A 24961-nucleotide genomic window follows, 5' to 3' on the forward strand; every position below is an offset into this window, starting at 1 on the left:
ATAAAAAAGTCTGGAAGGAAGAGAGAAGGATGCCAGTTACACAGTGGTTGGATAATCCAAATGCAAGAGATGGGTTTCTCTGCCTTTCAGACTTGGGGCCAGTCCTAGCAGGTTGTAATCCAGTGCTAAGTCCTGACCATATGCAGAGTCCCTAGTAATTCATAAGATGAATTTCTGTGGATGTGCAGTGTCCCCAAGCTGTTGATTCCCTGTCTCAAAGAAGGACCATGTTTTTGTTCTGTGTATGCACAATGGGGTCCTGGTTCCTGAATGTGCTCAGGTGCTACAGTAATACAAATAAATTCTTACAGCCCAATGGCTTTTGGTTTCAAAAAACCTTCCACATGTAACTAATGTCTGAGTTCTTGAGCCGGCAGGCAGCCTGCAGAGTGTTGAGATGAATCGGGTAGTTCACTCATTGTGGTGAGTGTTTTGGCCTAACAATTTTACAATCGACAAACGCTTTCCTTGCTGATCCATAGCAGAACCGTGTTTGGATGGAACAACAAGGAGTTCTTGTGGCACCTTAGAGACTAACAAATTTATTTAGGCATAAGCTTTCGTGAGTTAGAACCCACTTCATCAGATGCATGGAGTGGAAAATTCAGGAGCAGGTATAAATATATGAAAAGATGTGTTTTGCCTTACTAAGTGTGAGGTCAGTTTAACCCTAATTAATGGTCCATTAATTTTGGAAGGCTGATCACATGAATAAAGCAGCAAGTTCTAAAGATGCACATAGTTGTATGTTCCCTATCACAAGTTTACCTATCACCATAGGAATGCATAGTAATTCTTGGATATTAGATTTTCTCTTTCTCCATCACTAGGTTGATTAATATCCCAGTTTACCATGGGATTTCTGGAAGCGTGCCACTGTCTTGACCATCACAATTAATGTTTTGATCAGCTAGTTAGCTCCTCTCTCTGTCCTCGCCAGAGCACCTCATCAGCATTACAGAATTCTGGTCCCAGTTGCCTCCGTGCTAAGCCTGTTTCCCTTGCCCAACTAACTGCCAGTCTCCCCAGTGAATTTTGTGCATACTTGGCGTGTCTAAGCAATAATGGTGAGCCAGAGCATTCTGGGGTTTGGAAAGTCTCAAACTACATTTTGCATTCTGTGTAGAAGAGGCAGACAGGTTGTTCCCCATGGGAACTTCTCTGCTGCAGATACACTGAAAGGAAAGAAAAGGAGCTGCAATTGCCTTGAAGGTGGGGTTGATCATTTCTGGTGACTTGGAAAACCATAAGCTCTTGCCATTTGGGCTCTCATAACAGGGTTTGTAAATGGGGCAAACTGTCCCCGCTGGAAGAAGAGCCAACACGCATTTAAAGTCTGACTTCAGTTGATTGTCAGTGAAAGCTACATAAGAAATGAGCCGTTTAGTCCTCTGGAGCTCTAGCTATTCAGAGAGGGGAGACCGCTATGTTTGCCTATTAAGTTTAAGAAAGAGAAACCTAGGCAGCCACCCTAGAATTAAACAGTTTCTCAAAAGTCCCAGCTCAGGATTACTGTACACAATGAGGGCACATGACTATATGGGGGTTGTTGCTTTAGCACTAACCCCTTCACTGTATCTGAAACTGCTTCTGCAGGAAAGCTCTGTTTTTACCTGTGTGATGTAAAACAGTGATGTCTAGTGACCAGCCACTGTAATCTCATATTAGTTGAGGAGACCTGTGAAACATCTAGTTTCAGTGCCCTCTTAGCTTGAATTTGGGTTTCAATAAGAAGGGGGGAGGCTGGTCACTGTCAGTTTATAAGAATACTGACTAACTCAAATGATTTTTTCTTTTGCAGTGCCCTGAAGTACATGCCCCATGCTGTCCTAAAGCTCTTGGAAAACATGCCAATGCCCTGGGAACAAATCCGAGATGTTCCGGTCTTGTACCACATCACTGGTGCTATCTCCTTCGTGAATGAGATTCCATGGGTTATAGAACCAGTCTACATCTCTCAGTGGGGGTAAGCACTGGCAGTAATCGCACATTGGGATCTGCAGGTTGATCTCTCTCGAATCTGCAGTATAGGCTATATCTAATGCTCTTGGTACATCCCAGGTCAATGTGGATCATGATGAGACGAGAGAAGAGAGACAGGCGTCACTTCAAAAGGATGAGGTTCCCCCCATTTGATGATGAAGAGCCCCCTCTCGACTATGCTGACAACATCCTGGATGTGGAGCCTCTGGAGGCAATACAGCTTGAGCTGGACCCAGAGGAAGATGCCCCTGTCCTGGATTGGTTCTATGACCACCAGCCATTGAAAGACAACAGGAAGTGGGTACCCTTTTCTGGTAGCACTTTTTCATTGTAAAGCGTTCCAAAGCATTGTATAAACTCTGTACACAGCAGCCTAGAATTGTGCAGCCTTGGGGAGAAGGACATTAGATGGCTTGTGAAATGTGGGGAGATGTTTTGCCAAGGACACCTGGGCAAATTCTACTCTTACGAAAACTGGTCTGGAACCTTTAGTGTTGATGCAGAGTGGGCAAGACCGAGCCTTTAAGGTCTCTTCTCAAAGACCTCTGCACAGTCAACTGAATGAAACATTGTTTATCTCCCTGGAAGCATGAAGGACTGAGTCAGCCATACCAGGACACTGGGAATTTCGTACATGATGCTTGACTAGAGCATGCCAGAAACTCTTTAACCTGCTGACTACTTTTCTGGGTGAAATTTCGGTAATATTACGTGCTGCCTGGGACTGCTGTCCCTGCGATCCCAAATATTCATGCCTAAATCTTGGATATTAGGGGGAAAGTTGTCTTGGGGGGAGAGAGCTGATTTCAGCACCTGGTCAGTAGCAGGTGGAGTTGCATGGTTGTCTACAGTGGGTTTGAATAGCCAAGCAGCCTTCGCTTCTGTTCGGGAGGAACCTGTGAGGTATCGGTTTCATTCCTATTTCCTGTAAAGGGGATGGGGAGAGGGATGGGTTTCGGCAGCTTTGTAGCCTTCTAGCCCTGCAGTGCTGATCTGTGCATTGTCCCCTTCGCAGGTATGTGAACGGTTCTACGTACCAGCGGTGGCAATTCACTCTTCCCATGATGTCCACATTATACCGGCTAGCTAATCAGCTGCTGACAGATCTTGTGGATGACAACTACTTCTACCTGTTTGATCTGAAGGCCTTCTTCACTTCCAAGGCTCTGAACATGGCTATTCCTGGGGGGCCCAAGTTCGAGCCTCTGGTCCGAGATATTAACCTGCAGTAAGTGATGAGTTTTGGTGGGAAGGGGAAAAAGTACTTGCATGGTCTGGGGGTGGAACCTCAATGTGTTGTCTTCCCCAAGTGAAATGTTGGTGGGTTAAATGCCACTTCATTGGGATCAGCGGGTCTTTGTAATATGCTGCTTTAGAGTCTGAATCTGTATTGAAGGCGTTTAGAAAGGTATCTGGGGACACTGCCCTGCATCTTTGATCCAAGACCTTTTCCTTCCTGCCACATTTTGCATTTCATTTACCAATATCTCTTCTTCTGATTTAAGGGATGAAGATTGGAATGAATTCAATGACATCAATAAAATAATCATCAGACAGCCAATCAGGACAGAGTACAAGATTGCCTTCCCATACCTGTACAACAACCTACCGCACCATGTGCACCTGACCTGGTGAGTACAGCGTCCACTGCGAGCAGGGGTGTGGAGAAGTTGCTGTACTCATAAGATGCTCTAATACTTGTATCTTGCAGGTATCACACTCCTAATGTGGTCTTCATTAAAACAGAGGATCCTGACCTGCCAGCATTTTACTTTGATCCATTGATCAATCCCATCTCTCACAGGCACTCTGTCAAGGTGAGTTACTGCTCGAGCGCCCATGAGTCAGGGATGCACCGCATTGGGAGTGATGGAAGAGGGTCTTTTTGATCTAGCATAGACTGTATGTTGAGAGTAGGGACTCCAGCTTAGTGTGGTAACCTTGTCTGACAGTGACAGGCATGGATACTTCAGGAAAAGCATAAACTCCTCTGTAAAAGGACTGACCCCAGCTCATGATCAGACCTGTAGTTCCAAGCAGGAGGATCACTAGCTCTGTGGCACTGCAGATGAGTCTGGAGACTAGGTCTTTCATATAAATCCCTAATCCTTTCTGAATCCTATTGTTCCCCAGTAATATCTTGCTTCAATTTCCACAACTTTACATGCTATAAGTTAAGTGTTTCCTTTCTTCCATTTAAACTTGTTGGCTTTCTTTCAAGGATCCTCTTACTGCCTCCTAGCTCTTGAGAGCAGGGACACCAAATTAGCCTTAGTGAAGAAGTGTATGTCTACACTACTGCGGTAAGTCACCTATGCTATGCAACTCCAGCTACGTCAATAACGTAGCTGGAGTTGACATTCCTTAGGTCACGTTACCATGGGGTCTACACCGCAGAGGGGGGTCGATGGGGGGGGGGAGGAATCTCCAGTCGACTTACCTTACTCTTCCTTTTGGGGGTAGAGTACAGGGGTGGACCAGAGAGCGATCTGCTGTCGATTTCGCAGGTCTTCACTAGACCCGCTAAATCGACTGCCGGTGGATCAATCTCAGAGCCTCTATCCCGGCTGTAGTGTAGACGTAGCCTAATACATAAATAGATTATGCCACGATCATGTCTCCTCTTACTCTTGTCCACAGGAGAAATCTCCACTCACTGACTTCTTCCTTCACCATCTCCCTCATTGCTCTTCTCAAGGCCTTTTCTACTGCTAGAGTTAACCAAAACCTGATCCTAATATTCAGGTGTAGATGCACCATTGATGTGTATAGTGTTACACTTGTGTTCTTTAGCTCCTGTATAATACAGCCAGCATCTATTCACCCTATTGTTTTAAAAAGTTTTCAAACTATTAGCCATTTTGAGTGCAGCTGTGCATTGAATGGGCCTCTCCCTTGAGTTACCACTAGCTCTAGATCTGTGTCCTGAGGTCTGAGTTGATTCAGAGACCATCAGTGTGTATGTAGAGTTTGCATTGTCCCCTGTGTTAGTCAGCACTGTTGGTTTATCTCATGCTCTTCCTCTGCCATTGTGTAGCCATGCCAGTTCCATTGTTTGGGTAGGATTTTTGGGAGATTAAGCTGAAGTGAGCGTGGGGCTGATTATGTCTGGGATTTCCACTCTCTAGAGTCAGGAACCCTTACCTGATGATGATGAAGAGTTTGAGTTACCAGAATTTGTGGAGCCCTTCCTGAAGGACACCCCGCTGTACACGGACAACACGGCCAATGGCATTGCACTGCTCTGGGCCCCTCGACCCTTTAACTTAAGATCTGGCAGGACACGCAGAGCTCTAGACATCCCATTGGTCAAGAACTGGTAACATACTTTATTGGGGGCATTGGTGGTTTAGTGCCTGCGGCATTAAGGGAGATATCTGTGCTGCACAATAGTGGAACTAGTGCAGTTTCCAGCTCCTTGATGAATCTGACTTGGTTGGATTCCAAGGTACTGGGGCCGTACTGCTCTCCTAAGCATGGAAGTTGTGTAGAGAGGCTCTGAATAGCAGTTTCCTATCCAGCCTATTTCTGTATGTTGACAGTGATACAGAAAAAGCCGCAGGTGGTAACAGTGCTGCTGGAGACCTTGCAAAGCTTTCTGTTGGCTAGCTGTCTCTGCAGGACATCACTTGCAATCTGGGGAATGAAAATGAGTGTTCCTTGGAGCTCTGAGGTTTGTGGTCTTTGTCCTCAGGTATCGAGAGCACTGCCCAGCAGGGCAGCCAGTGAAAGTGAGGGTCTCCTACCAGAAGCTGCTGAAGTACTATGTTCTGAATGCACTCAAGCACAGACCTCCCAAGGCTCAGAAGAAGAGGTAAGTGATGCCCTGTTTCCTTGAGAGCGTCTCTCTGGTTTGTCTTGGGGGTGCAGCTGATTCCATTGTTCTCTCCCCATCTCCAGGTACCTATTCCGCTCCTTCAAGGCAACAAAGTTCTTCCAGTCAACAAAGCTGGACTGGGTGGAGGTTGGCCTGCAAGTGTGCCGCCAGGGTTACAATATGCTGAACTTGCTGATTCATAGGAAGAACCTCAACTATCTCCATCTGGACTACAATTTCAATCTCAAACCAGTCAAGACCCTCACCACCAAGGTACTAGTCCATGTCTTCCCCTCTGGAGTGATGTTCTCCAGTCCCAAGTCAATCTGTCTGGTGCTGCAGCAATCTCTATAGTAAAGGTCTTAGATGGCTAGTGTAGCAGCAACTCTAGTGGTCTTTGCGCAGCAGGAGATAGCAAACCTGTTAAGTTTACTTCAAGCTGCTTATTTGTTTAGTGCCTTGAGGTAAAATGCTATATAAGGGCTATTGTTGCTGACCCTGAGCTGTTCACTTTGCAAACTGTCTGAGTGACTGGAAGCTGCCTGGCCACTACATAACAATATGTCGTCTAATCCCTGTACCCTCGTCTCTCCCTTCCCAGGAAAGAAAGAAGTCTCGTTTTGGTAATGCTTTCCATCTGTGCCGAGAGGTTCTGCGTTTGACCAAACTGGTGGTGGATAGCCATGTCCAGTACAGACTGGGAAATGTGGATGCATTTCAGGTGAGCCTAATTTGGTAATAAAAGTGGTCAGGGGCTGGGCGAGGGGAACGGGTGGCTAACTTTTATGGATTGTGGAAGTAGAGCCATTGACTCATGTACTGCCCTGGAGAAGCAATTGGAGCAGTACGAGAGGCTTGGGAGTGGACTGACGCTCTGTTAAGGAATAGCTCAGACGGAAGCAGTTTAATCGCACTTCTTCAATTCCTGATTTATTTACATGTGGTGAGGGCTGAGCGACCCACAGGAGTTCTGCTCAGCACAGTGCACCCTATACTGCCAGGAGTAAAGAGCATGGCTTCCAGAGAGTGCCTCTGGGTAACGTGCATTGCCATCTCCTAATCGTGCACACTGTGTTTCAGTTGGCAGATGGCTTGCAGTATATCTTTGCCCATGTGGGACAGCTGACAGGAATGTACAGGTACAAGTACAAACTGATGAGGCAGATTCGTATGTGCAAGGACCTGAAGCATCTCATCTACTACAGATTTAACACTGTGAGTACTGCTTCCCAATGCAGCTGTGTGAGAAGGGAGGCCTCCTGGAATGTCACTACGTAACATGCAGTTATTGTGCGTTTCTTCTTCAGGGGCCTGTGGGGAAGGGGCCCGGCTGTGGCTTCTGGGCTCCAGGCTGGAGGGTATGGCTGTTCTTCATGAGAGGCATTACCCCACTGTTAGAGCGGTGGCTGGGCAACCTGCTGGCCAGGCAGTTTGAAGGTATGTGTAATAAGTGAAACTGAGAAGGAGGGGGTGCTTTGGTGAAGGTAAATGCTGTTTCCTTGTCAGCTCTAATTCCAGCCTCCTTGTCCAAGAAAAGCACTTAACATGGAAGCTGGGCGTGAGAGCAATTCACTAATTTTTCAGGGAACGTCAGTTTCCCGGGAGCCCATATAGACTCTCAGTGGAATTGATGTTTAATAGAGTTCTCTGTGAAGCCCATAGCCTATTAACTGTCCTCCCCTTAGCACAGTGGCCTGAGGTCTTGTGGGTGTTTCACTTCTGCTGTTTGTGCCGTTCATTTCTATTCCACTTGCTTGAACTCCAGCTATCTTGTGCTACAGAGTTTCTGTAGCACCTTTTTGCGTGTGGCTCTCACAATGGGATGCAAAGTGACACTGCCCAGTTGGTCTTCAGGTTCCTGAAGTGTTTTTTGTCTTCCAGGCCGACACTCCAAGGGTGTTGCAAAGACTGTAACAAAGCAGCGTGTGGAATCTCACTTTGACCTGGAGCTGAGAGCTGCAGTTATGCATGACATTCTAGACATGATGCCGGAGGGGATCAAGCAGAACAAAGCTAGGACCATCCTGCAGCACTTGAGTGAGGCCTGGAGGTGCTGGAAGGCCAACATCCCCTGGAAGGCAAGTACCTCACATGGCTTTTCTCTTCAGTTTAATTTCAGTCAGTCATGGGGAGAACTCCTGTTTCTCTAACTCTGCCGCTCCTCCCCAGGTTCCTGGGCTGCCAACTCCTATTGAAAACATGATCCTGAGATACGTGAAGGCAAAAGCTGACTGGTGGACTAACACAGCTCACTACAACAGAGAGCGGATCCGCCGGGGTGCCACTGTGGACAAGACTGTGTGCAAGAAGAACCTGGGTCGGCTGACCAGGCTTTACCTGAAAGCTGAGCAGGAGAGGCAGCATAATTACTTGAAGGTGGGGCTGGGATGCTGGCTAGGGGTGGCCAGAGCTTGGGACTTTCTGTAGTGGGGTTTGATGGCTGCTGACAGAGCTGCTGCCGTTTGTTTACAGGATGGCCCCTACATCACTGCGGAGGAGGCTGTCGCAGTGTATACCACCACTGTGCACTGGCTGGAAAGCAGGAGGTTCTCACCCATCCCCTTCCCTCCGCTCTCCTACAAGCATGACACCAAGCTACTCATTTTGGCCTTGGAAAGGCTGAAGGAAGCCTACAGGTAAGGAGAGGAAAGGGTGTTGCTGGGTGCCAAAGGCCTGATAGCTGTATTGGGTAATGCCCTTGAAGCTGTTGGTTATCAGTTTATATCTGAGCTTGAACATGATAGTAGGTTCTCTTGATAGACTAATGAAGGCTCCAGCATATACCGTACTACTGAGGCTTTTTAGTGCGGCTTATTGAGTTTTCATGCAGGCTGTCATGGGTGGGAACAGGTACTGGCCATCTTATAGGAGTCATGTGCAGCGTGGGCGTATGGGAGGAGTTGTAATCAGAGGATGCCTTACAGTCCAGTCTGGTTGTGGAGAATCTTCCCTTGAGGGTCGTGGAGTAGTTGTCATTCTGTCTATCAACGTTTGGACATAGGAGCAATTCTTTGTTTTCAGTGTGAAATCCCGTCTGAATCAGTCGCAGAGAGAGGAGTTGGGTCTTATTGAGCAGGCGTATGATAATCCCCACGAAGCTCTGTCCAGAATCAAACGACACCTTCTGACTCAGAGAGCCTTTAAAGAGGTAAATGTCTTGGCTAGAGCCAGAGTATAGACCACTAGCAGTATCTTCAGAGTGCCTAGGATTGAGTTAGCTCTCTGCATGCAGAGATTAATTCGCACCTGGAATCTTGTTGGATCAACCCCTTACTTTGCCTGTCCTCAGTGTGAGCCAGCTTGGTGTCTCCTCTTGATTAGGTTGGTATTGAGTTCATGGACCTCTACAGTCACTTGGTTCCTGTTTACGATGTTGAACCCCTGGAGAAGATTACAGATGCCTATCTGGATCAGTACTTGTGGTATGAGGCTGACAAGCGAAGACTCTTCCCTCCTTGGATCAAACCTGCAGACACTGAACCGCCTCCACTGCTGGTGTACAAATGGTGCCAAGGTCAGTGTAGGCATCTGTCTTGCATGTAGGTAGGATTCTTTGGGGTGGAGGTGGGGGTCAGCTTGCCTATTCCTAGAGTGTCCTCTTGGAAGTGGTTTAAATGTCTGTCTCTTAGTAGCATGTAGCTTGCTTTCAGCACAGTAGCTCTGTATTCTGCCAGAAACTGGATTCAGTAAATTTTAAGAACACCTTTATACACAGTGAAGGCACCCTCTCTGCAGATTCCTGATTGCTGTATTCCTCCCTAGTCTCCATTTTTCTGTAAGGTTCTTCAATAAAAGACTAGGCCAAGTAAAGGGAGTGACAGTGGAGAGCTTGAAAATGTTCTCTCCCTCCCTAAGATGGTGCTAATGGAGTGAGGGAGCAGCATCATTGCTGATGGTGAAACTGGCTTTTTTGTGTTGCCTCAGGTATTAACAATCTGCAGGATGTCTGGGAAACATGTGACGGTGAATGTAATGTGATGCTGGAGTCCCGATTTGAGAAGATGTATGAGAAGATTGACTTGACACTGCTCAACAGGCTCTTGCGTCTTATCGTTGATCATAACATTGCTGACTACATGACAGCTAAGAACAACGTGGTGATCAATTACAAGGTAACGATTAGCCTGTGGGAAACGGGGAAGGAGCGGGAGGGCTATAGAGTTATCTCTTGTCTACACATCTCCTTGGGGAAGTCACGACTTTGCCAGGGTGAGAGTGGAGCAGGCTGAAGGATTGAGGAGCTAAGAGCACTATCAGAGTTCTGCTCAAGAGTGACTGTTGGAGTAGCCTTTGAACTGCCATGAACTTAATTGCATCAGATGGGTGAGAGCCCTGCTGAAAGGTCTGTGGGGGCGCAGTTGAGTCAGAGTCTCACAGCTCTCTTCTGTTTCCTCAGGACATGAACCACACCAACTCCTACGGGATTATTCGGGGGTTGCAGTTTGCTTCCTTCATCGTTCAGTATTATGGGCTGGTGATGGACCTGTTGGTGCTGGGCCTTCACCGAGCCAGCGAGATGGCTGGCCCACCACAGATGCCAAATGACTTCCTTAGCTTCCAAGATATTGCCACTGAGGTGGCTCATCCCATCCGCCTCTTCTGCAGATACATTGACCGCATTCACATCTTCTTCAGGTAGGAGACACCGCCTGTGCGCCTTCCCTTCTCTGCCTGCTGCTCTCGTGTGCCAGCAGAGAAGGTACAGCTGAGATGGTACTGATCCACAGGGCAATGGCTCTGGTTCTTCTCCAGGCCAAACACAGGAATATCAGTGCTCCCTTCCAGCAGATGGAATGAAGTGGCTGGTGCTGTGGCTCAGATCAAGTGTGAGTAGTCTCTTGGTCTAGCCAAGGCCGTGATCAAGTGTCTTGAAATTTTTGGTCTTTTGGCCTTGAGATGAAAACCTTGTCTGTGTCTCTGGGACCTTGAAGTAAAAATATTATCTAAATTATATCTGTTCTGCCTTCTGGAATACTGCCCTGTGGGCTAGCCCAACAGTATTGAGACAAGGAAAGCTTTTATCCTGCTCCATCGGTGCAGTGCAATAGCAATGATGTCGCATGTCAGGGCTACTTCCATTTTAAGCTCTTAAAAGGAGCTTATACACTTGAGAAATGACCCTTTTGGCTGAGATTCCTCTTGCTCTTTCTCAGCCTGTTTGGTAAAGCTGATTTTGGACCCATTTAAGTTCATGTTCTTGAGCTGCAGTAACTGAACTGGCTTCTCAAAGCTCAGGCATGGCAGGTCCATAGTTCTATGTGAGGAATCACATTTTTTTTTTTAAATTGGCTTAGCGTGCGCTGGGTGTAGCCTTTCTGATTTTGCAGTGAGCAGGCACTGACCTCTGGATGTCTAGTCACAGAAACATGCATGAAAGAACATGACATGTACTGTCTGTGGCAGGAGTTGGCAACCTTTCAGAAGTGCTGTGCCGAGTCTTCACTTATTCACTCTAATTTAAGGTTTCGCGTGCCAGTAATACGTTTTAACATTTTTAGAAGGTCTCGTTCTATAAGTCTATAATATATAACTAAACTATTGTTGTATGTAAAGTAAATAAGGTTTTAAAAATGTTTAAGAAGCTTCATTTAAAATTAAATTAAAATGCAGAGCCCCCCCAGACCAGTGGCCAGGACCCGGGCAGTGAGAGTGCCACTGAAAATCGGCTTGCGTGCCGCAGGTTGCCTACCCCTGATCTGTGGTAATGCAATTTCTGAATCTTTTCAGGGGTTCTCCTTTCCTGCCCAGGCTGAATGGGGATTGCCCTGTGAATTCAATCCTGTAACTCACTCCTCCCTTAATGTGAATTTCCAGGTTTACAGCAGATGAGGCAAGGGACTTGATCCAGCGCTACCTGACAGAGCATCCAGATCCCAACAATGAGAACATTGTGGGCTACAACAACAAGAAGTGCTGGCCCCGAGATGCCCGGATGCGGCTCATGAAACACGATGTGAATCTGTAAGTCATCTGACATGTTGAGCATCAAGGAGGATTTGGGTGCATGGGCAGTTTTGCCATCGAAATCTGGCAGCTGTAGGATAACCCTAGCTAGTGTTGCATCACCCTCCTCATCAGGGAAAGATGGTGTTGGATCTGTCAGAGCTTCATGCTGTAATCCCTATTAATGAGGTGCTGGATGTGGGATGGGCTGTGTTCATACTGTGCTGCAGGGGAGGGGGGAGATTGAGCAACTAACCCATGTCTCTGTTTCACCCCACTAATTGGGTATCTTGTCAGCCAGGGCTCATACTGTGTTCTTTGCCTTTCAGTGGCCGTGCTGTATTCTGGGACATTAAGAACCGCCTGCCTCGCTCAGTCACCACAGTGCAGTGGGAGAACAGCTTTGTATCTGTTTATAGCAAGGACAATCCCAACCTGCTGTTCAACATGTGTGGCTTTGAGTGCCGCATCCTACCCAAGTGCCGCACCAGCTATGAGGAGTTCACCCACAAGGATGGTGTGTGGAACCTGCAGAATGAGGTAGGGAATGTGGCTGGCAGCCTTGGGAACAGCAATCTATCCCAGAGCAGGGCTCAGAGTGGATGGTGGTCATGCCCTGCATTAATGTGGGTTGAGTAGAACTGATTTGCTGGGCTCATGCTGCCCTTGGAGATGGCAATAGAGGTAGCCAGCAGTGGTGCCCAACCTTATTATTCAGGAGAGCCAAATAAACTTTGTGTGGGTCAAACAGATTCTGCATGTTTTAATAAGATTTAAAGTCATCTCTATTGGTTGCTATTTTAAGTTCAGCTTGTTTCGTATGTATTTAGATAATGTTGTACATAAAAACACAAGTGTGTAAGCTAAAATGATGTAAACATGATGACAGACAGTAATGATTTGGCCATTAGTATACTGTGTTGAAGCAGACCTTATAAAATGCTCTGGCCAGCTGCTGGTTCTGCACTTCTGGCCTAGAGCATCGGCTGCTAAGGTTAATTGTGTTTAGTGCGTATGCTAGAGCCAAGTGGCTGGCTGGGTTAGCTCTTGTCCAGAAGAGATTAAGGGTCTGTGAATGGATCTTGGCGCAAACTAGAAAGTGGGTGGGCATGAAAACTGAAGAGCAGAGAAGCTGTGCTGGTGCCATGGAAGGTAACTTCTTAACTGCAGTATGAGTGCAGAGAAGTCTCCTAAAGTTCTCACCGCCACCCCCCTACACTTTCTGGAGAGAGCGGGTGTTTGTGATACCTTTCAGTGATGGTGTAAGAGGGGTGAAAATCACCTCATTATGTTTGTTGGATAGGGGACTCCCAGTTAAGTTGAATTGATTGTCCATGTGCTGCTGTTGCAGGTGACCAAGGAGCGCACAGCTCAGTGCTTTCTGCGTGTGGATGATGAGTCTATGCAGAGGTTTCACAACCGAGTGAGACAGATACTCATGGCCTCCGGCTCCACAACCTTCACAAAGGTAACAAGGAGGGTGTCTTTTGTGGCTATCTCTAGGCACTGGCCGGAGTTGCTGAGATGATGACCCTTTGCTTTTGTCTCTAGATTGTGAACAAATGGAACACTGCTCTGATTGGTCTGATGACATATTTCCGGGAGGCTGTTGTAAACACGCAGGAGCTGCTTGACCTGCTGGTGAAGTGTGAGAACAAGATTCAGACCCGAATCAAAATCGGCTTGAACTCCAAGATGCCAAGCCGCTTCCCCCCCGTGGTATTCTACACCCCGAAAGAGCTGGGGGGGTTGGGCATGCTGTCCATGGGCCATGTTCTTATCCCCCAGTCTGACCTGAGGTGAGTCACGCTGCTCTGTGCAAGATTCTGAGAATGGGAAGGGAAATAATTATTCCAAGAATGCCACTAGTGGTTGGGGGCTCTGGCAGGATTTGTAGGGTATTACTGGGACCTTCTGCCCTGTACGTTAACCTTTGTGCCCTGTTTATAGGGATCTGTCATCTCCATCAGGACCTTGGTGTACTTAGCCATGACCGATCTACCACCCTCCCTCACTTGTTGCCTCTGCCTCTTTGCTACAGATGGTCCAAGCAGACAGATGTTGGCATCACTCACTTCCGCTCAGGGATGAGCCATGAGGAAGACCAGCTGATCCCAAATCTGTACCGCTACATCCAGCCATGGGAGAGTGAGTTCATTGACTCGCAGAGAGTGTGGGCAGAATACGCCCTCAAGAGGCAGGAGGCTATTGCCCAGAACAGGTGTGTTTCCGCTCTGCTCTCAGATGGGTTAGTTGTGGGGCAAAGTAGGGAATGATGTGTAAGCAGAATCCTGGAGACCCTGCTTGTCTTCAAAACTCTGCTTAACTACAAGCGTAAAGGCCCTGCTGAGCCCAGGCTGGGTTTCTGTAATGGCACATTCCATCTCCCAGAGGTTGTGGGGCCAGCCTCTGCAAGGTAACTGGGACATGGATGACACTTCCTAGCAGAAAGACAGTCTAGAGCAGGGGTTCTCACAACATATTTTCTGGTGGCCTCAGAATTTGGCCACCAACTCCTGCTGATGGCCACGCTGACAATTTTTCCTAAAATACTTAATTAGCTTTGGGGGGGGGGGGGGAAATAGGCACATATACATATCCAAATCATTGTAATTTATTTATATAGGGTTTTTTCAGACTCAGTAATAAAAATTTACAGTTGTCTCTATTCTTTATGGGACCTAAACAGAATAGAAACACAAATGAGGTGCTTTGCATGTTCTTGTCTTTTTGTTGGTTTTTTTTTTTTTTGCTTTTTTTGGTTGAGCTTTTTTTTTTCTTTCTTCTAAGACTTGGTAGCTGGTAAGTCTTCTACTGTGAAAAGTGATATTTGTATGTTTGTTAATATTTTTCACAGCAGACTTAATCAGCCCCGATAAGCCCTGGGGCAAATTTAAGCCCTGAATGGGGAGGTGGGCAGGGATGCAGCGGGGCCCAGGGACGATGGCTGGGGGTGGTGAGCCGGGAACCAGAGCGTGCCGCTGCATGGACAAAGCCCTATGGCCGAAGCCAGCCTCCCTTACCCCTGGAAAAGTGGGGAATTTGCCAGCTGCCTGCACCTCCAGAGTCCTTCTCTCTGGAGGGGGGCAGGGACCCACCGCTGCTGGCATCCCTGGGAGAGGGGCCACTGCATTGTGCACCCCTGTTCCTGTGCTCTCCTCTCTCTCTCTCCCTCCCTCTTCCCGCCCCCCCCCCCCCCAAAAAAAAATCACAGCTCAGGTGGCTGTGGCTGCAAGAAAAGGCCCTGGTGGCCACATTTGAGAAACACTGGGACATGAGGCTCTGGTGAAAGGACTGATGCTAGTGAGTGTCATCTCTTTTCATCATGGAGCAACAGCACAAGGATGGATCACTGGTACAAACGTTGGGGCAGCTTTTTGAAGTCCAAATTTTACTGATCATAGTAGCCTACAGCAGATACTTTATGAACCTGCAGATGCTTTATGTAGCAGAAACCTCTCCCTTGCTAAGAACTCCTGAAGCCAGGACCTTATTTGGCTGGAGTCTTTGGGTTTAAATCCATTGTTTTGAAATCTCTCTCTCTCTCAAGGCGTCTGACTCTGGAGGATCTAGAGGACTCATGGGACAGAGGGATTCCTCGCATTAATACCCTCTTCCAGAAAGACCGGCACACCCTTGCTTATGATAAAGGCTGGAGGGTCAGGACAGACTTCAAACAGTACCAGGTACCAACAGGGAATTGCCCTTGGAAGCTCTGAAACTTACTGGGTGGCAGGCACCTGCCAGCCCCGGTGGAGGAGCCTATTTCTCCTCTCCCCTTTGCACTACAGCAGATGCAGTTTCCTGGTCTCTCTGCTTTAGGAAGGAACTAGACCTATGAGCTGGGACTGCTAAAGGCCTTTATGAAAAAAGTCAGGAAATGTAACCTGCCCCATCCTTAAACAGCACTCTCCTTGCTGGGAGTATGCAGGGGCATACGGAACACAGCTTTGAGTGACCAGATGTTGAGAATCGGCATGTGGACTCAGTGGCACTCTTTGCAAAATATTGGCTTCCTAATGTAAATTCTCCCTGTTGATCGCTTTTAAAATACTGACCAGTAGAAAGCCATTAAACATCTTTTTGAATCCAGGCTGACTTGTCCATTGTGAATTCACGTTCTGGGTCAGCCCTCCTTTTTCCACCAGTGGGTCATCTAATTTACTCATTAACACCGGCATCTTGGTTCCTAGCTCTAGTGAGATCTCCATTGTGGGTGCTGCAAGGTTAAATAGCTGGGCTGGGTGCAGAGCCTCTTTGCACTGACATCCTTCTTCTGTTGTATACAGGTTCTGAAACAGAACCCGTTTTGGTGGACACATCAGCGCCATGATGGGAAGCTCTGGAACTTGAACAACTACCGCACAGATATGATCCAAGCACTGGGTGGAGTGGAGGGGATCCTGGAGCACACCCTCTTCAAGGGAACCTACTTCCCAACCTGGGAGGGTCTCTTCTGGTGAGGAAAGACCCTGTTATTCACTGAAGACTTTTTCGGCAGAAAATTTACCTCTCCTGTGTAGTGCTGATGCTACCTCTGTCCCCCAACAGAGTCTCATTATAGCATAGCAAAGACAAATGCAAAGTACTGCACTTAAGGAGGAAAAATCAAATGCACAAATACAAATTGGGAAATAATTGTCTAGGCAATAGTACTGCTAAACAGGATCTGGGGTTATAGAGAATCACAAATGGAGACAACATAGTGCAGTTGCAAAAAAAGCTAGTATTCTGGGGTGTATTAACAGGAGTGCTTTTTATTTAAGACTCAGGAGGCAATTGTCCCGCTCTACTCAGTATTGGTGAGGCCTCTGATTGGAGTATTCCGTCCGGTTTTGGTGAGGCCTCTGATTGGAGTATTCCGTCCGGTTTTGGGCAATGTGGACAAATTGGGGAGAGTCCACAGGAAAGCAACAAAAATAAGTTGGGTTTTCTAAACCTCATATGCGGGGGGGGGGAGAGTTGAAAAAGGGATGGAGTGGGGACAGAATGTTTAGGTTGGAGAAAAGATTGAGGTAGGAACCTGCTAAATCTTTGAATATTTTAAGGGTTGTGTCCATTAAAGGTAGGATGAGAAGTAGTCTGCTTATTCTGCAGCAAGGGAGATTAGGAAAAACTTTCTAATTCGTAAGTACTGGAATAGATTCTCAAGGGACATTGTGGAATGCCCATCATGGGAGGATTTTAAGAACCTGTTAGAGATGGTCTAGGTGCTCTTGATCACGCCTTCTAGACTCGTAGGACTGGAAGGGACCTCGAGAGGTCATCGAGTCCAGTCTCCTGCACTCATGTTTGTCTAACCTACTCTTAAAAATCTCCAGTGATGGAGATTTCACAACCTCCCTGGGCAGTTTATTCCAGTGCTTCGCTACCATGACAGATGGAAAGCTTTTCCTAATGTCCAACCTAAACTGCCCTTGCTGCAGTTTAAGACCATTGCTTCTTGTACTATCCTTAGAGGTTAAGGAGAAGAATTTTTCTCTTCTCCTTGTAATAACCTTTTATGTACTTGAAAACTATTCTCCTGTCCTAGTCTCCCCCCCCCCCCCAAGTCGTCGTCTTCTCCAGATTAAACAAACCCAATTTTTCCAATCTTCCCTCATAGGTTGTGTTTTCTAGACCCTTAATCATTTTTGTTGCTCTTCTGTGGTGCCCAGAAGTGGACACAGTACTCAGTTGAGGCCTAATCAGCGTGGAGTAGAGTGGAAGAATTCCTTCTCGTGTCTTTCAACATTCCTGCTAATACATCCCAGTATGATGTTTGCTTTTTTACAGCCGTGTCACACTGTTGACTCAGGGCAGGGGGATGGACAAGATTATAAAACCTTAGAAATGCAAGGCTGGGAGGAGCCTTGAAAGGGCCACCTAGTCCAGCCCCCTGTGCTGATGCACCTCTCAAGGCCCTTTCCAACCATACATTTCCCAACTCTGTGCTATGTATGGTCTTCGCTGCGAGTAAGCCACTCTCCCTTCCCGGGGGAGGGATAGCTTTCTTACAGAGCTGATTGCATCTGTTCCTTTCAGGGAGAAGGCCAGTGGCTTTGAGGAGTCAATGAAGTGGAAGAAGTTGACAAATGCCCAAAGATCAGGTTTGAACCAGATCCCCAACAGACGGTTCACCCTCTGGTGGTCTCCTACCATTAACAGAGCCAATGTAAGTAAAGTCCTCCTCCATGGACTTGTATCTCTGTGGAATACAATTAGATGAGTTGTGTTTGAGGCAAGTTCTTTAATTCTCACCGTCCTTCAAAGCACATTGTAAAGGGTAACATTCAGATTCTAATACTGGTAAAAATACATGTCTCCATAGAGCAGCAGTTGGCTTCATCCTCTGATCTTGGGCTCACCCAGGCCTGGGGCTGGTTGTGATGTGACATGTTCTCATGGTTGCTGTTCTCTTGTCAGGTGTATGTCGGGTTTCAGGTGCAACTGGATTTGACAGGTATCTTCATGCATGGCAAGATCCCCACATTGAAGATTTCCCTCATTCAGATCTTCCGAGCCCACTTGTGGCAAAAGATTCACGAGAGCATTGTAATGGATTTGTGTCAAGTGAGTGGGGCATTGAGGAAGGGGGTGCAGATGTGTGTAATTCTGTTTCTGCGGTGTTTGAAGGAGGCTTTTTGTTACCAGCAGTGCCCCCAGAAAGCCCCTTTCCAATTTTGGGGGAACAAGGGGTTAACCTACAACAGCCTGCCACCTGCAGTGGAGATTGCCCAGGGAAATCCCATCATTTAGCATCTATTCTGCTATGGGAGTTACAGCAGGGCTGCACCTCCCCCAGTGACCTCAGGCAGAAGGAGATGGCAAGAGGACACAGCTGGCTTTTTCCCTGGTGCTGTGCTTGCTGCTATTGCTGGGGTGGGGGTTCTTCCCGCCCTCCTGTGCACTGCTCTTTGCCTTATTCAGATCGCCGTCTCCCCAGGTGTTCGATCAAGAGCTGGATGCTCTAGAGATTGAGACCGTGCAGAAGGAGACCATCCACCCCAGGAAGTCCTATAAGATGAACTCCTCCTGTGCAGATATCCTCCTCTTTGCCTCCTATAAATGGAATGTGTCACGGCCGTCGCTGCTTGCAGACTCCAAGTAAGTGCTGTCCAGTCTCTCCTCCCTGTTTCTGTTGGGTGCAGAGCCGCTGAGCATGGAGCCCGTGTCCCTCAGGCATTCAAGGGTCTCTTTGGGTTCCTAGTAGGACAGAGGCCTGCCCACCAGCAGTGACTTGGCTACAGTTGTGGCCCTGGTTCAGGACATTCAATGTTCTTCCTCCTCTGCATCTGCATTGACTTTTCTAGAGAGGGTGTGGCCAGAAGCATCTTGTGTGCCACTTCTGCTGTTGTCCCTCTCCCTGAAGCACTTCACTTCTACCACTCAACATTAAAGGAGCTGCAGCACTAAACGTAGTGCTGCTGGTGACCCTGCTGTCCTGGGGGCCTAAGATATGGACTGGAGTCGGTACCTTTACAGGTGCACCTCACCCCAGATTTCATGTGGCTGAGCCCTCACTGGAGACTTTCCTCAGGGGCTGGTGACCCCTTCCAGTTAAATGTAAGACCAATAGCAATTCTTCCTGATCTGAGCCAATATGAAACTGAGGCTGATCTCCTTCAGATCACTGTCCCATCAGGCATCTCTGCACCGATGTGACAATGAAGTATCCCTAAACTTGGGTCTTGCTGCCTCTGCATAATTAACAATTGGCTTTAGTGCTGAGACTTGGCAGTAAGTGCTATTTGCCAAGGGTGGTGATGCCACAACTGCAGCAAGGTCTGGCTGCAGCTGCCCTTTGGGAGGTAGGAGTTGATGGCCGTTTTTCTTTTCTACTCCCCAGGGATGTGATGGACAGTACCACCACTCAGAAATACTGGATTGATATCCAGTTGCGCTGGGGCGACTATGACTCCCATGACATTGAGCGCTACGCAAGAGCCAAGTTCCTGGATTACACCACGGACAACATGAGTATCTACCCCTCCCCCACTGGCGTGCTCATTGCTATTGACCTGGCCTATAACCTGCACAGGTATGACCCCTCGCCTTGGGACTGCAACCTCTTTATTGCCAAAACTTTCACAGTGCCATGGGCGCCTTGGGTATGCATCAGAACAAATAGAGCCGGCCCTGTGCCATTAAGGGTAGCAGAGAGGGAGGGGGTGGCGTGGGAAGGATACACACAATGAATGGGGTGAGGCTAACTGCTGAGTTTTTAATAATTGTGGGTTGTGTCACAGCAAATCCGTTTTACTGGCCCGGTCCTGGGGTCGCTTGCATTCTTAATGGGGGGATTTCTCTGCAGGCTCACTCTGGGCCTGAAAGATGGAGCCATGTCTGTCTACAGTGCTAACTGTTCACTAACGGAACGGGGAGCAGTTTCTGAAGGCCAGGCCACTTCCCTGGGGATCCCCAGCACCAGTGGAGCAGCTGCAGCTGCTTTGGGGACTGCTGTGCTCTTTGTGGCTCCCCCTCGTCATTGTGTGGGGAAGCGAAGGGAGGGGTAGCCAGATGAACAACTCCCAAGGACATTGTGAGGAGAGCAGTGTGCTGGGGCCAGAGATGGACCACATCTCCTCTATGGGACATGCTGATGGCTGCAGCATCTGCTCTTGCCTGTGTGGGGAGGGGCAGTGCTCCAAGCCTCTTCTCTGGGAAAAGGCTGCTGCTGCCTTTCAGATCTTGAGCTGGTGTTGCGGTGAAATCTGCTACTGACCCAGTGCCATGCTGCTTCCTCCCCAGTGCTTATGGGAACTGGTTCCCTGGAAGCAAGCCTCTGATTCAGCAGGCCATGGCCAAGATTATGAAGGCAAACCCGGCACTGTACGTACTGAGGGAGCGTATCCGCAAGGGGCTGCAGCTTTACTCATCAGAGCCCACAGAACCCTATCTCTCCTCCCAGAACTATGGGGAGCTCTTCTCCAATCAGATCATCTGGTTTGTAGATGACACCAACGTGTACAGAGTTACCATTCACAAGGTGAGCGCGGCAGGTGGGAGGAACCTTTGACGAGGGAATAGGAAAGAGGGCTGTGTAATGTACTGTGCCTAGGGGAGTCTGGGGCAGGGATGACGTAATCTGTTGGATTCTGGTGAGCCTGGGAACTAAAAGACATGGAAGTTTGTGCAGTGCATACACAGAAGCTGTTACATTTATGTGGGGCTGGGAACCAGAACTCATTACACAGGTGTTTGCTGTCCTGTCACTGTTTGGTCCCAGCACATACAGCTCACATTAGCATTTTCACCTTGGTGTTTTTTCCAGACCTTTGAAGGGAACTTGACCACAAAGCCCATCAATGGGGCCATTTTCATCTTCAATCCCAGGACTGGGCAGCTCTTCCTGAAGATCATCCATACCTCTGTGTGGGCAGGACAGAAGCGTCTGGGCCAGGTAAGAGCCAGGGACCGTGGAGGGGACAGTGGACCAGGGAATCACTCTAGCTGCTTGCGGAGACTTGTTTAGTAACAGTGAGCAGGAGGCGCCTCCATGTGGGAGCTTGATAGGTCTCTGGAGCACTGGGAAGTCCCAATAAAGTGAGATCTAAGCCCAATCTCTACTATAGGACAGGACTCCTTGATTTCACTGTTAATGGTGCATTTTTGTCGGAGCTCTGGGCTTTTTGGGGGTGTAAAGAGCCTGCACTGCTACGCAGGGCCCATGGGCTGGAATCCGAACTTGCCTGCCCTCCCCCACCAGCACCAGGGTTTCGCAAGTAGTTCACTCACAACAGCTGCTCTAGTGGATTGTGCCTCCAGACAGAGGGAGTGCCAGCGACATGAGGCTGAGAGGGCTCGTCACAAAATGACTGGTTGAATTGACTCCCCTTAGACTTTATAATCAGTTCACTTCCCCAGCCGGACTGGGGATGTGCTGGTGGAGCACAGCGAGATGGTGTAATTGCCCAGCCCGCTCATTAACAGGAGTGTTTCACTGTGCTGATCCACGCTGTGGAGCTTACGCAAGGGTTCCTCTCATCTCCAAAGGTCAAGCTGTTTTCTCCTGTGAAGGGGTGGGTGGTGTGTGCAATCGTATTCTAACCTTGTCTTCCTCTGTAGCTGGCCAAATGGAAGACTGCTGAGGAAGTGGCTGCCCTGATTCGCTCCCTCCCTGTGGAGGAGCAGCCCAAGCAGATCATAGTCACCAGGAAGGGCATGCTGGACCCACTTGAGGTAAAGGATCAGATACTATGGGGATGGGCACCATTATAAAATCCTTTAGACGTTATAGAGCAGGGGGTTTTCTGTTTTACTTCAGAGTGGGCAAGTGAGGGGTGAGTTTTCTGTATCAATGCATTAAATATGGTGTTGCACAGGCATTAATCCCTTAAGCAGCTCCACAGTGGAGCTCTAGATCAGGGTTCTACGATCTATAGGGGCAGGTGGAGATACTGAAGAATTTGTGTGGTTTTATTTCCTGTTCTTTCTTTCTCTCTCTCTCTCTCTGAACTCCAGGTGCACTTGCTGGATTTCCCAAACATTGTGATTAAAGGATCCGAGCTGCAGCTGCCCTTCCAGGCCTGCCTGAAAGTTGAGAAGTTTGGAGATCTCATCTTGAAGGCTACTGAGCCCCAAATGGTTCTCTTCAACCTTTATGATGATTGGCTGAAAACCATTTCCTCTTACACGGTGAGGTCTGGGGTCCACCCCAAATGGCTGCTTTGCAAATGATTTGTATTATAGTTGATAGTCGTAGGTGAGGGTCCCCTTTGCAACTGCTGCATGTCAAAGCGGTTCAGGATGGTTGCCTAGACGTAAATTGCTTTGCTGCCAGCTACATGCAGCAAAGAACGGGGCAGGGATCCCCATCCTTTATTCAGGGACTTGCTTTGCCAGGAAGCCTCAGTCCCAGCAGTGGCACTAAACTGTGCTTGTGTTTTTCTCCATCAATGACAATTCACTTCAGAACTGTCTTTGTGTTGTATCTGCAACATAACTGTCCCCTGAGGCAGGAGTAAATCACCAATATCTTCCTGTATGTCAGGCTTTTCTCCTTGCTGAATGGCTGCATCTCTCTTCCCATAGGCATTCTCACGTCTGATCCTGATTCTCCGGGCACTGCATGTAAACAACGACCGTGCCAAAGTGATCCTGAAACCAGACAAGACCACCATAACGGAGCCTCACCATATCTGGCCCACCCTGACAGATGAGGAGTGGATCAAGGTGGAGGTGCAGCTCAAGGACCTGATCCTCGCTGACTATGGGAAAAAGAACAAGTAAGCAGCAGAGCTCTGTCAGCATAGGACCAGCCCTTACCACCCCTTTCTCTGCTACAGTAACAACTGTACTACCGGACTCCTCCACCTGGCAGAGAGGAGGCTTAAAGGGGGCCCGTTGGCCTCCCCTGCTTTCTCCCCCCACAAATAGTTGGAAGTCCTGGACCAACAGGGAAGCTGGTTATTTCTGTTAATCACTTTCAGCTAAGAAGATGAAGTGTCTGCATCAAAACTTCAGTGGCATGTGTACAGTGTGAGCATTTGTGCCTGCATCTTCTGAAGCGCTGTTGAGGTGGAGGCTGCACTCAATATGTCCGTGATCCACTTTCCTCTCCTCAACTGGGTCTTGCTCCACTCTCCCCCTAGCTAGTGTTCTGTGAGCTCGTGTCTCAGTGGGGGAGGGTGTTTCAGGAATACATGTTAGAACATTTAGCCACACAGGTGAGTTTTCTTTTTCAGTGTGAATGTGGCATCCCTGACGCAGTCGGAGATCCGCGATATTATCCTGGGGATGGAGATCTCTGCTCCCTCTCAGCAGAGACAACAGATTGCAGAGATTGAGAAGCAAACCAAGGAGCAGTCTCAGCTGACGGCCACGCAAACCCGCACTGTTAACAAGCATGGTGATGAAATCATCACCTCCACGACCAGCAACTATGAAACTCAGACCTTCTCCTCCAAGACAGAGTGGCGAGTCAGGTAATGGAAGGGGTCTGGGGCTTGCTGTGCTGGGTGGGAAGGATGAGTGCAGTCAGGTGAGGTCTGTTACTGAGCTGCTGGATAATATCTCCTATTCACAGAGCAATCTCTGCTGCCAATCTCCACTTGAGAACAAACCACATCTATGTCTCGTCTGATGACATCAAGGAAACAGGCTACACCTACATCCTTCCCAAGAATGTGCTGAAGAAATTCATCTGCATCTCAGACCTCAGGGCCCAAGTGAGTCTATGTAGCAAGCCTACATTTAAAAACCAGCTCATCACACTGGGACATGCCAGTCCTGGAGGAGCAACCCTGCCTCTGATTCTCTAAGGCCCAGAGGTGGTGGTGAATTCCATTGAGCATCAGTAATGGTGCTACACACACTAGTTGAATTCTAGTTCTGTTCCAAAAACTCCATGTCCCCACTCTTTGTAGTAATTGCTTCTGCCACTGAAAAAAATTGGGATGCTCCCTCTGCTTGTGAGGATCCCCAAACAAAGGGCTGTTGACCTTGGAAACACAAGGTAGAGTGGGTGCACCCTGTTGTCATGGCCTTACAGGGAAAATACCCAAGGATTTTACTGATGTTTGTGCATATTTCTAGATTGCAGGGTACCTGTATGGTGTGAGCCCTCCAGATAATCCCCAAGTGAAGGAGATCCGGTGCATTGTGATGGTGCCCCAATGGGGAACTCATCAGACGGTGCATCTCCCTGGCCAGCTGCCGCAACATGAGTACCTCAAGGTGAGTCTCATTCCTGTGTCCCTTACTTGGGGGGTCCATTCCGCTTTGGGGAAAGGAAAGCATTTACTCAAATGATTTATAGACAGGCTATAATGTGTGTGAGCTCACCTACCAGTCACTGCCTCTAACAAGCCTTCTTTCATTAGGAAATGGAGCCCCTGGGGTGGATTCACACGCAACCAAATGAGTCCCCTCAGCTCTCGCCGCAGGACGTCACCACACATGCCAAGGTCATGGCTGACAATCCCTCATGGGATGGGGAGAAAACCATCATCATCACCTGCAGGTGTGCAAAGCAGCCAGGTCTTCACTAGAAATATCCCTTGGGTCCTGGCTTCTGTGGGCTGCCTGAGCCAGATACAGGAAAAATAATCTAAATCCAGGCCTCTGAAGACTAGCTGTGGCCAGGTTTGGAATGTGCATGCTGTGAGCTGCCTATCTTTGGGAGCATGGGTGGATATCAGAGTCTGTTTTGTGCTTGCAGGTTTAGCACCTAGACTAAAGTAAGGTAAGACTGGGAGGTATGGTGTAGGAGACAGGCTCAACATGTTGCACTCATTT

The 24961-nt window shown here is 48.2% G+C and overlaps 1 protein-coding gene across 1 annotated transcript in view; it reads left to right on the forward strand.

The window, feature by feature from the left end:
- Window positions 1-24961, forward strand: part of PRPF8 (pre-mRNA processing factor 8) — a 29132-nt gene that overhangs the window by 1854 nt on the left and 2317 nt on the right. Inside the window, exons 4-41 of the mRNA XM_044993654.1 lie at window positions 1802-1966; window positions 2062-2280; window positions 2999-3211; window positions 3489-3614; window positions 3695-3800; window positions 5112-5302; window positions 5678-5797; window positions 5884-6073; window positions 6402-6521; window positions 6881-7015; window positions 7108-7237; window positions 7682-7878; window positions 7970-8176; window positions 8273-8436; window positions 8822-8948; window positions 9122-9314; window positions 9725-9912; window positions 10197-10435; window positions 11615-11761; window positions 12073-12283; window positions 13095-13211; window positions 13295-13542; window positions 13785-13964; window positions 15294-15429; window positions 16033-16202; window positions 17768-17897; window positions 18149-18295; window positions 18669-18829; window positions 19572-19763; window positions 20474-20711; window positions 20997-21125; window positions 21791-21904; window positions 22187-22360; window positions 22757-22950; window positions 23410-23649; window positions 23751-23892; window positions 24260-24400; window positions 24547-24686. Coding sequence (XP_044849589.1) covers window positions 1802-1966; window positions 2062-2280; window positions 2999-3211; window positions 3489-3614; window positions 3695-3800; window positions 5112-5302; window positions 5678-5797; window positions 5884-6073; window positions 6402-6521; window positions 6881-7015; window positions 7108-7237; window positions 7682-7878; window positions 7970-8176; window positions 8273-8436; window positions 8822-8948; window positions 9122-9314; window positions 9725-9912; window positions 10197-10435; window positions 11615-11761; window positions 12073-12283; window positions 13095-13211; window positions 13295-13542; window positions 13785-13964; window positions 15294-15429; window positions 16033-16202; window positions 17768-17897; window positions 18149-18295; window positions 18669-18829; window positions 19572-19763; window positions 20474-20711; window positions 20997-21125; window positions 21791-21904; window positions 22187-22360; window positions 22757-22950; window positions 23410-23649; window positions 23751-23892; window positions 24260-24400; window positions 24547-24686 — 6381 coding nt within the window. The remainder of the gene's footprint in view (window positions 1-1801; window positions 1967-2061; window positions 2281-2998; window positions 3212-3488; window positions 3615-3694; window positions 3801-5111; window positions 5303-5677; window positions 5798-5883; window positions 6074-6401; window positions 6522-6880; window positions 7016-7107; window positions 7238-7681; window positions 7879-7969; window positions 8177-8272; window positions 8437-8821; window positions 8949-9121; window positions 9315-9724; window positions 9913-10196; window positions 10436-11614; window positions 11762-12072; window positions 12284-13094; window positions 13212-13294; window positions 13543-13784; window positions 13965-15293; window positions 15430-16032; window positions 16203-17767; window positions 17898-18148; window positions 18296-18668; window positions 18830-19571; window positions 19764-20473; window positions 20712-20996; window positions 21126-21790; window positions 21905-22186; window positions 22361-22756; window positions 22951-23409; window positions 23650-23750; window positions 23893-24259; window positions 24401-24546; window positions 24687-24961) is intronic.

The sequence above is a fragment of the Mauremys mutica genome, chromosome 19 (assembly GCF_020497125.1).
Source record: "Mauremys mutica isolate MM-2020 ecotype Southern chromosome 19, ASM2049712v1, whole genome shotgun sequence".
In the NCBI taxonomy this organism is placed as follows: Eukaryota; Metazoa; Chordata; order Testudines; family Geoemydidae; genus Mauremys; species Mauremys mutica.